Raw genomic sequence first — 12,746 nt, forward strand, 5'->3', positions numbered from 1 at the left:
AAGCTGGGAAACAGGCATATGTGCATAGTTCACAACACCTTTTTATATTTAGGACAAACACTGTATATTCCATGTAATCCTGATATTGAAATCTATTATCCACAGTCAAAAATATGTTGTGTTTCAAGAGTTTAGCATGTTAGTTCACAAGACATAGAAAAACTTTTCTTCCCAGAGATGATATTATAATGGTAGATTCTTAGACCAGCTTCCACAAAGCCTAGTTGACTTGTATCACGAAAGAAAAGGTATATATTTAAAATGAAAAATAAGTTTCAATAATAATAATTAAAGTAAATAGGTGGAAACAATACTGTCAGGGGACTTGAATTCAAATAATTTCACTGATGGCTAACTATCTGCAGGATCTAGGCCAAGTCATCTCACCTCAATAGGCCTCAGTTTCCTGATGTATAAAATAAAAGGATTGGACTACATGATTTCTTAAGTTCCTTCCTAATCTAGATTTATACTACTATGAACAAATTCAAATAGAGAACAATATTTTCTTACAAATAAAAGTACACTATTTCCTTGTATTTCTGCAGTGCTTGCAGTAGAGGGTTCTAAGAATCACTCATATTTTTGACTATCTATAAACATTAGCTTGGGGCAACAAGGTGGCACAATGGACAGAGTGCTGGGCCTAGGAAGATTCATTCCTGAGTTCTAGTCTGACCTTAAGACACTTACTAGCTATGTGACGCTGGGTAAATCACTCAATCCTGTTTGCCTCGGTTTCTTTATTTGTTAAATCAACTAGAGAAGGAAGTGGCAAATCATTACATTATCTTTGCCAAGAAAGCCCCAAATAGGGCCACAAAGAGTTGGATGTGACTGAAATGATTAAACAACAACAACAAACATAAATTTATATTAAACACTGGTATTTGAATGAAAGCTATTTTTATTAGAGGTCGACTGTGACTTTTGTGGATATTTTAAATGGCTCTTTTGAACAACTTTTAGATATTTTGGAGGCTGAAAACATTGGTTCTTATGCTTAGTTTCATTTTTAAAAATCATAATCTTTATTCACCCCTTGATATAAAGAATACCAATATTGCCACTCTTGAGCTTGTTTTATTTGTAATTAAGTTCTTTTTAGGCTCCTAGAGTGCCGGTAGGTGGGGTTGCTTGATATCAGTGAGATAACTGGAGAAAAGTGGAAAAGGGAATGGAAAGAATAATGAGATAAAAATATTGTGTATTCATGAGATAAACAGGTTACCTGAGACAGACTTAATTAAATAGGAAAGAAAAAGAGAACATAGCACGTACACAATTCCTTGATAGGATAAAATTGGATCACTTTCCTCCAAACATCCACCAGGTGGTGCTACTGACATAAGACAGCCCTGGGCATAGGGAAAAAATAGGTGCTAGAAAAGGAAGGAGGGGGAGACATACTTCAAGTAAGAGTGGAACACAAGCAAACATTTCTATATATAAAATATTCTTAAATTAATCTCTTTCAGACAGTACATATTGCCTATTGATAATATAATATGCTTTATTTTCTTAACATTTGGAAAAACAAGCTAGTAGTTGGATGACATTTCATGTTCTAATCTTATTGGTCCTACCTGAGGAAATAAGTTCATCAATTTTAAGTTCCACATATAAATATTTTCCCCATTATTGGAATTCACAAACTAATTATACTCATGGGCTTTATCTACTTCAAGAGACATACTCTTTCCACCAGATTGGCTTGAAATTGATAACCCAATGGATGTTTCATGATTGATTTATTTCAAAGTGTCAAAATTAAATCCTTTGTTCTTCTCTAGGGTCTTGGCCTTCAAAAGTGACTTCCACATGTATGTGTATCACTCTGTTTTCTATTAGACATGAATAAATACAATAAGAACAGAAACATGGAACATTTCCAGCTCATTCATAGATAACGTACATGTAAAACATAATATCTACACACAATTCTATAAATTCTACTTCCAACTACAGAAAAATTAATTTATGTCTGGTTTATTAGTGTTTTTAGAAAAAGTAACCACTAATTTGGACTCTGAATAGTTTGCTTGAATGAATGTGGTTGAATTTGGAGGCTACACATTTAGCAGTTTCATCTATCCAGGGCACAGCTGAGAACCAGGAAGGAAGTGGGGAAAAAAAAAATTCTAAGCACTATTTTGTACAATATAAAAGAGAGCACTGCAACCATGCACTGAAGCTCATGCATTTTACTCATAACTCCCAATTCCTCAACTCTCACCTGGATACCATTTAAAAATCTTTTTCACTAATTGGGTTCAGTTTCTGGGCTAATTATACACATTTGCTTTTATATCTAGATGCCTGAACTTCTTGACAAATAGTATACAATATCCTATCTCCTATGCCTGTGCTTTTTGCCTAAAAGGCACTCTTTCCTCTTCCTTATTCGTCAGAATTTCTAGCTTCCTTCAAAGCTAAGCTCAAAGCAATCTCCTGGAGTAGGTTTTTCTCATCTCTTTAGGTTATTAATGTTCTCCCCATTATTTTTGTTATATTCTGTGAAAGAAGCCAAGATTATTGCTTATTATGCTTGAATGTCTTCCATAAAAATTGGTTACAATAAAATAGAAGGTCTGAGAGCTTAATATATTTTAGTTATCTGGGAAATTCATTGATTTGTAGCTTTTTTTCCTTTTTTTAACCTGTTTTCAAAAGATTTTATTTATTAAAATTTTGATAGTAGCTTTTTATTTTTTAAATACATGCAAAGATAATTTTTAAAATTCACCCTTACAAAAACCTTGTGTTCCAATGATGGTTTATTTCTTAATGACGTCTAATAAATTAGGCAGTATTTTACAAAAATTTTACCTGTCAAAGTGAACATAGCATGTCAGCTTAGATATTATGACAAAAATCTCATGGAATTAATATGGATGATAGTTAATGACAATCTGCTGTAGTGCCTAACTCTATAATATAGAACTAGTTTAAAATATTGTATTTACAAACGTTAGTTTGAATATAAACATTTCATTAAACTCTAATAGAGCAAAGCAAAAAAAGTATATTTATGGTTCACAAATATATATAAACAGATTATTTCTACTGTATAATTTTAATAACCTAAACCTGTTTTGTTTTATTTGAAAATATATTAGAAACCAGTAGGTAGTCAATTTGCATAATTAGTACTTGTTTCTCTTAAATACCAACTTTTACTTTTAAAATGGCCTATATTTAAGAAAACTGAACTAAAGCTAAATTAATTTAATTGGCATCCATATGAAATAGGCCAAGTGATGTTTTTTTGTAGATATTATATCAAGAGATTAGCTTCTGGAATAGGAAGATGATAATCCCTTGATACTTTGTTCTTGTCATTTGGCATATTGTGTTAAATTGTTGGACCTACAAATTAAAAAATATATTGTTGAGTTTGAGAGTTTTCAAGTGGAGGACAACCAGGATGGTGAAGGGGCTTCAATTCAAGACATGTGAAAACAGACTGAAAGACGTGGGTGTTTAGCAGAGAGAAGAGAAGACTTGGGAAATTTAAAAGCTGTTTCCAGTCTTGAAGTGTTGTTTTGTGAAGGAAGGATTAGATTTCTTCTTTTTGGTTCCGGAGAGTAGAAGAGGGAGTAATGGAAGAGATTTGCAAAGAGACATAGTTAGTTTTGATGTTAGAAGAAACTGCACAATAATTTGAGATGTCCTCAAATAGAAAGAACTTACGTGAGAAGATCTGGGTTCTACTTCCTTGGATTTTTTGAGCTGAAGCTTGGTGGGTATTTATAGTGGGTATTCCTTTTGTGTATGGGGTGAGCTAAATGGCCATTAAAGCACCTTCCAACTCTCAAATTCTGTGATTCATTCTACCCTTTTACTTAGAAGAAACATAATTATAAATTTTCTTAAGTTATTCTTATTGGAGATAGTATAGTGTATTGAAAATAAAAAATGGCTCAACAACTATTTATTTGACAAATAAACAAATGAAATACAACCATAAAATCAAGTAAGCAAATGACATTCCATAGCAAGAGAAGATAACTTTTGAAAATTATTTAATTTTTAAAAAAACTTGATGTGGATTATTTAATTTTATCTCCAAAAATAATTATGGAAATATAGATTAGGTAGCTATTCTTTTTCTTTCCACAATATTTTTTATGACTAACATAAGTAGCATTTTGTGATTCTTCTATCTTTAAAAAAAAAATTAGGAATGTTTTTTATGTGGCTGTCCTTAATTCTTTAAGTGGACCAAAATGACACCACTGCAATGGAGTCAAAATATAAAGTGTCTGACTGTGGCTGATCAGACCAAAATGAACTTGGAATGCTATACCACAGGTTGGGCACAAATAGTTTATAAGAAAATTTGCGTAGAAAGTCTGCAAATTTGCACATCACATGTTTCTTTTGATTTACTGCAATTCTGTTTCACTCAGAACATAGAGCCCTCTCCTTTGCCAGCATCTCCCATATCATTTAATTAATTCTAAAGTTCTTCAGAGACATCTTGAAATTGTTTTTGTCACTTCTGACAATCATGTGAGCATTTTTCTTGCATGAGTTCTCTGTAAAATAGTCTTTTAGGCAAAAGTACGTTTGGCACTTGAACAACACTGCCAGTCCATCAGAGTTGTGCTCTGCAGTAGAGTTAGAATACTTAACAATTTAGCTCAAAAACCGTCTGCAGTCTCTTTACCTAATTTTGCCAGGTGATCTTCTTAAGGCAATCTTCCTAACACAAGCTAAATGGAAATAATTCAGTTTCCTAGCATGGGGTTGTGGTCAGATTTCATAGGCATACAACAATGAAGTCAGCACAATGGCTCTTCAGTTTAGTGGGCAGCTAATTACCCTTTCTCCCTTACTTTCCTTAGGGACTTTCAAACACTGAACTAGCTCTGTCAATCAACCTCATTATCAATATAGACATTCCTGGAAAGTTCACTTCCAAGGTATGTGAATGTATCTACAGTATTAAATATTTCTCCATTTGCTATAACTGATGGTTCCACATATGGATGGTGTGATACTGACTGGTGGAGAACTTATTATCTTGGTGTTAATAGTTAATAGTTAAAAATTAGCAGAAGCCACAGATAATTGATCTATATTTTGTATCATCTCAGCTTAGGAGGTAGCATCAAGTACATAATCATCTATGAACAAAAATGTACCCACTCTTCCTCCACTTTTATCTTGGCTTGTAATCTTTCCAAGTTAAATAATTTACTATAAAAAAAATTAGCTCACCTTGACATTGTGTTTGTCATCATTGAAGACATTTGATAATATTGCTGAAAGCATAATGCTCAAAAGTATGGGAGCAAGCACTCAGCCTTAATTCATTACACTAGTGACCAGAGCATCGTCCATTTTCCCAATCTCGGGAAAGTATGCTGTTATATAATTGATGTACAATATTAATGAATTTCTGCAGACAACCAAATTTTGACATAATTTTCCATAAGCTTTCATGACTGACAGTATTAGAGGTCTTGCTCAGATTGACAAATGTGTAGAGACCTCTGTAATTCAGCAACTCCAGGAAAAATTCTAAAAGAAAAACAAACATTATATAACCTTTCCTTGGATCTTTCTGAAGTCACACTGGTTGCTAGTGTGACCATCTTCAAGGTGAAGGATTAGCCTACTGAGGAGAACTCGGGCAAAAATCTTGCCAGCAATGATTAAGAAAGAGACTTTGATTGTCACAGGCCAATCTGTTTCTCTTTTTCTTTATAGAAATAGACAGTGGAAGCATCTTTGAACGAATAGAGAATAACCTCCTTTTGTCAAATAACCCAGAAAATTTCAGTCAGCTTTTGTATGAGCAGTGAACTCGCTGCCTTGTAAATCAGCTAGAATTGAATCAATACTAGATTCTTTGACAGAGGAGTGGAGCTTAATTACGTTCAAAACCTCATCTTTAAGTGGAAATTTTGTTAGAGAGGGACTAACTTCAACCTAAGGTATAAAAATAGTTTCAGCAATGATTATGATAGTATGTTGAGAACACTACAGAACTGTTCAACCCATCAACCTTATATCTAAGGATATAATCACTCATCAATGACTTTATCAGCTTTGAATAGATGAGATGGTACCATAGGCCTTTGGCCTAGAAATAACGTTGAGAACACCATAAAGGTGCTATATATTGTTATTATGAGCATAAAACAATTTCATCTTTCTTCTTACTAAGCCAAGAATTCTGCATCTCTCTAAGCTTTGTGCTTTACTGTTTTTTTCCATAATTAAAAAATATTTTTTTCTCAATTGCACGTAAAAACAATTTAAATACTATTTTATTTTTCCAATTTCATTTAAAATTTTTGAATTCTGAATTTTTTCTCCTCTCTCCCTTCCTAAAATATTAAGCAATTCAATATAGGTTATATATGTGCAACCACATAAATAATTATTTTCATATTAATCATTTTGTGAAAGAAGAAAAAGACCAAAGGAGAAAAATGAAAAAAAAATAAAGTGAAAATAGTATACTTCAATCTTCATTCAGATTCCATCAGTTCTTTCTCTGCACGTGATTGCATTTTTCATCACGAGTCTTTTGGAATTGTCTTGGATCACTGTATTATTGATTTGAACTAAGTCATTCACAGATGATCACTGTATAATGTTGCTATTAGTATTGAACTTTACTTTTGATGGAATTAAACCCGCCTTCTTAGATGAACAATCCTGCTGGTAAAGCCTATGGAGATGTTTTTCATTTAGCAACTTTTGAATTTCCCCATCATTTTAATCAAACCAATCTTGATGTTTTTAAGTGTTCTGACCCAGATGAGTAAGCACAGTGTTGTACACTAAATCTCTGAAAGTGGGCAACTTTGCCCACTCTTTTTCTGTTCCACTGTTGCCAAACCTGTGTTGGCTTAGCTTTCTCTCCAAGTTAGCAACAACTGTTCCTGCTCAAAGCAGCTTTAACCTGCTGATCTTGTCTTCTGGTAGTAATCTTGCCTTAGAGATGCTGCTTTCGTTGAATGCAAATATTTAGCTTGGAGAGAATAAGTCTATGATCAGTCCAACACTTTGTGCCATATGTTGGCTTTGTCACTCTCACATCCTGTCTGTCTCTTCTCCTTACAAGGACATTGCCTACTAAATACCAATGTTTGATGCAAGGGCACTCCACAATGGTTTATTGGCAAGACAGTTTTAGTTATGAGGTTGAGATGCACACTTGTATTCCTCCCAAAGACTCCCTACCATGTCTAGTAGTCTATCTATTCTTGCATTAAAGTCAGCCAGAGATAAGTTTGTCCCCTTTTGACATATTAACAATGAGGGTCTCTGGGTTTTGATAAAAATTTTCTGTGACCTCACTAGGGTTCATTATGGTAGATACATAGGCCTTGATGATGGTGGCTTTCCTGCAAGGAGCGATTGCATTGTTATGAGCTTGTCATTCACTCCTTCTTGGTAGGCACACAAGCTTATTGACCAGATTAGTTTTGATTACACAACACATGCTAACTTCATTGCCCTCCCCCCCTTCACTATGACCACTCAAAAAACCCCCATGTATCCAATACCACCTTTGTTAAGCTGGCATTCATTTAACAGTCTAATTTCATTCAGTAAAGCAGAAAAATTTTTTCTAGTTCCTTCAAGCAAGAGGGTGAAGGGTGAGTAGTGTGGTCCTTAAAAGACTGTTTAATTCCACTGCTGCTTCCAGGGAAAAGACACTCTCTGGCCTGAGTCACCTGTGGCCAGGTAACCTACTGCTTCATCACTTGCCTGTTGCCATAGGGCTGTAAGATAGGTAAAAATGGTAAAAGAATATGAGTGATAGCTTTTGATTCATAAATAAATTGGATTTAAGCAGGCAGAGTCGTGCAAAGTCACTGGCCTCATTCTCTCTTCCAGAGTCATCACAGTCTGGGGGCAAGACAAAGTCAAGATGACTGATGACGACTCAGGATGCAGCAGATGACCTTGGCCTCTTCAACAGTTAACCAAGCTCTAAGCACTCCAAATGTTTGCTTTAGCTGCTTTCATGGCTGTTGGAGCAAATTATTCCATGAGGGCAAGTTTCCCCATGCTTTGGATAGACAAATCCCTAACTTATTGAAGGGTTTGAGACTCCCTGGTTACCCTCAGCCTGGTTTAGTCCTTATGCTGAAATGATTTGCTGGGATGTGGCTCCTGCTCCTGTTGCAGCTTCTAGGAGCCACAGGTGAGATTTGGGTGGATTAGGTGGACAGACACCAAAGGTGGAAAGCAGCCTTGAAAAGTATTCTACGTGCCCCACACCAGAGATGCTAGTCTTCCCTGAACACACTCTATATCCCTTCAATGTTAATGTTTTGCCATGGAAAAAAGCACATAAAATGTAATGAAAACAAAGTGCAGGTTCCCATGGGTTTTCTTTCTTTCCTTCCTTCCTTCCTTCCTCCCTCCCTCCCTCCCTCCCTCCCTCCCTCCCTCCCTCCCTTCCTTCCTTCCTTCCTTCCTTCCTTCCTTCCTTCCTTCCTTCCTTCCTTCCTTCCTTCCTTCCTTCCTTCCTTCCTTCCTTCCTTCCTTCCTTCCCTCCCTCCCTCTCTCTATCTCTCTCTCTCTCCAGACATAGACACAAAAAAAGTTGGTATATATTCTTTTGGGCTCCAGTCCCACTGTGGTAGGGACAGTTTGCCTTGAGTTGAGGCAAAGTGGATTGTGTGGAACGCTACAGGGAGAGGAAAGGATGCGAACAACATTTTCTTGTGTAATTTGGGGCCAAAAAATGTCTTAGAGTGAGTCAAAATCAGTCAGTATTTAGGATATAGAGGATCAAATATGGGTTTAAGGGGAGAAGTAATCTCCATAGTGTCAACAGATTCATGCACAGGCTCTTTAAGGAATGTTGTACAGTTGTTCTAGTCAGGACCAGCTCTGTGTGACCCTATTTGGGGAGCAAATTATTTTAGCATAGGGTTAAACAAGGTTGAGGGTAACCAAAGGGTCTCAACCCCTTAAATAACTTAGGGGCATGTCTATCCCAAACATGTCAAGGCTTGTCCTTGAGGAATAATTTGTTCCAAAAGCCATGAAGGCAGCTGAAGCTTGGCAAAGATAGTAGTGGCTTGCTATTTCCTTTTCTAGTTCATTTTTGCAAATGAACAACTGAGAGAAACAAGGTTAAGTGATTTCTTAGGGTCCTGATTTGAACTTAGGAAAATGAGATTCCCTGATTCCAAGTCCAGTGCTCTATTTACTGTTATCTAGCTGTCCTTTTGAAGGGATGACCTTAGATCTATTATCTGAGTTTGGATTCCAGCAATTGAATTCCAAGATAAATAGTAAGAGTGTGAGTTTAGCAAAGTTTCTTCCATCTACTGAAATCAGATTTCTTTGGATTTGTGCACATTCTTTTGGTAAGCCTTATTAAGCTTTGTGCCCCAGGATTTGATCACACTGCTACTGAGGACAATGACAGTTGTCCTGTGACTGATAGTTTGTAAAACAGGCAATACCATAGTACTATGCATTAATTCCCAAAGCAGAGTCTGGAGACTGGGAGAATCTCACAGTTTAAATCTATATATTAAGATTGGAATTTCTTTTTCTTTTTAATGGAAATGAGCCAGAAAAATTTGGTAACTTATCTCAGTTAAGCCTGTACTGGAGGCAGGCCTGGTATTTCTATCTCCTGGCTGATCTCAGCATTCTTTACTTTAGACCAGAGTAATTTAGTGGAGAAACAAGCTTTGATGACAACCAATTCAGCAAATGCTAAACCAAAGTTCATTTCCCCCACTTCCTCAATTTCAGGGTATTTCCCAGGGTAAGACCTGTATTGTGGAGATACCATCCTTTGAGTATCTTAAAATTGAGATTTCTTTCTATTATCATTGATTTGAATTAGGCATGAATGGTTTCGTTACATATTGAAAGAGGCAGATTAAAAGTTAACATTTTAATCAAGCTAAAATAAAAAAATAAATAAATGTTTAAGACTGATTTGGCAGCCAGAGCACATTATGGCCATTATGTAGATTTTGTTTTATATCTCTAAATATAATGACATTTCCTATCCTTCATTTATGAAGATGATGCTAAGTCATTAGTTTCAAGCAATCCGAACTATCTAGATTGTGAGAAAAATTGCATAAAACTGAATTCTGTACTTTAGAACTGTAAGTACAAATTATATAAATTTTATATATGTATGGCAAAAAAAAGTATCTATCCACACAACCTATACAAAGAGTGGCAGCTTTTGCCTGGAAATTGATTTAAGAGTAAATTCTTCATTTCAAAGGACCACTTGAAAGCCTAAGCAAATGGAATTCAGATTCAGTGAACCCTGTTTCCCATCCCTTGATTAAAAAATCTAGTCTAGTTTGCTTTCCATTGTTATGTTATCAGAACTCTGCATCTTGATATAATTAAAGATAGTGTTTAAGGGTTAGTGTTCAAGATGAGAAAAAAAGTGATGTAAGACAATAATATAATGTAATAAGAAACAGTGGAAAGAAATCTTTTGTGGTTCAGTGTTCCAATAACTTTTCAGGGTCAAAATGACTCTTTAATGTTTAGCTTAAATATAAAGGGTGTGCTTTATCTACCTGATTGAAAGCATGTGAAAATTTGGAGCAGGCCACTTCTCTTTGATTATATATTTACTTATGAAATTTCTTTTCCTCTGCACTACAGATAAACTAAGTTTTCAAACTCACTAGCTGACTATGGGGACAGAAGCCATAGTGATTCCCCACCATCTCTTTAATGTAATTATTCAGTATGGTACAGGTGAAAGTGCCCTGGATTTGGAGTCAAAGAACTTGAATGCAAAGACCACTCCTGATACTTTCTGTGATGACTGGAGAAAGTCATTTCAACTCCCCGGGCATCATTTTCTTGACCTATAAGATGAAGGGTCTTTAGATTAGATAGTCTTTAAAGTCTCTTCCAATGAATCAATCCATGAACATTTATTGAATGCCTATTATGAGCTGGGCACTGTACAACAGACTGGATATACAAAGATAAAAGTGGAACAGTTTCTGCCCTTAAGGAGTTTATAAGATAAAACTAAATCTATGATCTTGTGATAATTTTATAGCTATTTCCAATTAACTGAGGACCTAATTCAACCCCCCATAGTAATTACTTTGCTTAGTAACTAAACTTTTTTATCTTTGTCTTCTCATAACTGAATGCTATATCTGAAAACCTTTTTAAACTCATAGCCTTGGGGCAACTAGATGGTGCAGTTGATAGAGTGCTACCCCTGAAGTCAAGAGGAACTGAGATTTGAACTGGCCTCAGCATAAATAAACAAACAAACAAACAAACAAATAAATAAATAAATAAACAAACAAACAAACACAGACAAACAAACTTCCAGCCTTTATTGATAGGTTTAACTAATACTAATAACTTTTCTCTAAGAACAGGTATGATTAAAAGCTTACACATTCAATCCTGAAAATTAAAATATCATGGATCCTTGGTGAATATTACATAGACATTAATATTTTAAATTTTCTGGGTTTTCTTCCTCCATACTCAAAATAATTTTTATAGTATTTTTTGTAACAAAACAATATTTTGAAAGGAAGAACAGAACTCCATTATCAATTTATATTATAATGTTTTATAGATATATGACAGTATAAGTAATTTTTCTGTTCTTTATGTTCCAAAATGATGTATAACGATTTAATTTAATTCAATAAATATAAGTACCCATTTTGTACCAGGTTCCATTCTTGTCTATAAAGAAAAACATGAAACACAACCTGAACTTATGGAATTGATTAGTATTTCAGTGGATAGGCATGGCTGAAAAAAAAATCAATTCAAATCCTATTCTGCAGTCCTCACTCTTATTCCTATAAATTCTCTTATTCCTATTCCCCTCAAACAAACACTACCCACTGTGGTCTCTGGAATGTCCACTTCCTAGATAATTAAATTTTCTTTTACCTTGAATCTCTTTCCTATTCCTTCTGTTTTCTGGCTATCATACACTTGGCTTCCTCCTAATGACCAAGTTTCCCCTTTTCCTTTTTCCAGTATTGGTTGCCTTTTCACATAGTGGCTAGACTCCATGGTTAAGGAGGTATCATTGAGTGTGGGGTTTGGAGTCAGGATCGAATCTCAGATACTTAAAAATTCTGTGATCCTGGACAAGTCATTTTGCCCGTTTACCTCAAGTTCCTCATTTGTAAAATGAGAATAATAGTATCTACCTCTCAGAATTGCTAAGAGGATTAAATGAGACAATAATTGTAAAGCACTTTACCCAACATCTTTCACATAGTAAGCACTATATGTTAACTACTATTGCCATCATCAATATTATTATTCCTAGTTCCTCATCACCATTTTCGTGTTTTCCCTTTATTTTCATCACCACTTAACTTCTCCTCTAAGCTTCACTCAATAATATTTACCCCCTTTAGTCAAAATTCCAATAGCTGTAGACTACTGACCTCAAGGATACTATTTCTTCAATGAGTTTAGTGCTTAGCTCAGTCTTTTGTTCTTCTTCAATTCCTGCCCTTATCATACTTAAACACACATATTGTTATTCTCATAAATATCCTTGCCTCTCAGCTCCTCAATTTGCTCATTTCTCATTACACATTTCTCTACCCAATCTCAACTACACAGAGATGATCATACCCTTTGATCCTGCCAGCACCCACAAATATTCCATTTCCATGTTTATCAAGTCTGAAATCCCTTTATTTGATTACAATCTGTTGTTATTCCATTTTCCCCTCTATCCTGTGATCCTCAGACTCTGGTTTTCATTTTTA

The 12,746-nt window shown here is 35.0% G+C and overlaps 2 protein-coding genes across 9 annotated transcripts in view; one reads left to right on the top strand and one right to left on the bottom strand.

Moving 5' to 3' along the window:
- MCPH1 (microcephalin 1) overlaps positions 1-12,746 on the bottom strand; it is a 314,170-nt gene that overhangs the window by 97,990 nt on the left and 203,434 nt on the right. The window lies entirely within an intron of this gene.
- Positions 1-12,746, top strand: part of ANGPT2 (angiopoietin 2) — a 72,500-nt gene that overhangs the window by 4,753 nt on the left and 55,001 nt on the right. For 2 of the 4 annotated variants that reach the window (XM_074287952.1, XM_074287954.1), the window contains exon 2: positions 4,851-4,928. The exons of the other annotated variants lie outside the window; for them this stretch is intronic. In XM_074287952.1, the coding sequence (XP_074144053.1) occupies positions 4,851-4,928 (78 nt within the window). The remainder of the gene's footprint in view (positions 1-4,850; positions 4,929-12,746) is intronic. 4 annotated transcript variants of the gene reach the window in all.

This window comes from Sminthopsis crassicaudata, chromosome 2, assembly GCF_048593235.1.
Source record: "Sminthopsis crassicaudata isolate SCR6 chromosome 2, ASM4859323v1, whole genome shotgun sequence".
Classification (NCBI taxonomy): Eukaryota; Metazoa; Chordata; class Mammalia; order Dasyuromorphia; family Dasyuridae; genus Sminthopsis; species Sminthopsis crassicaudata.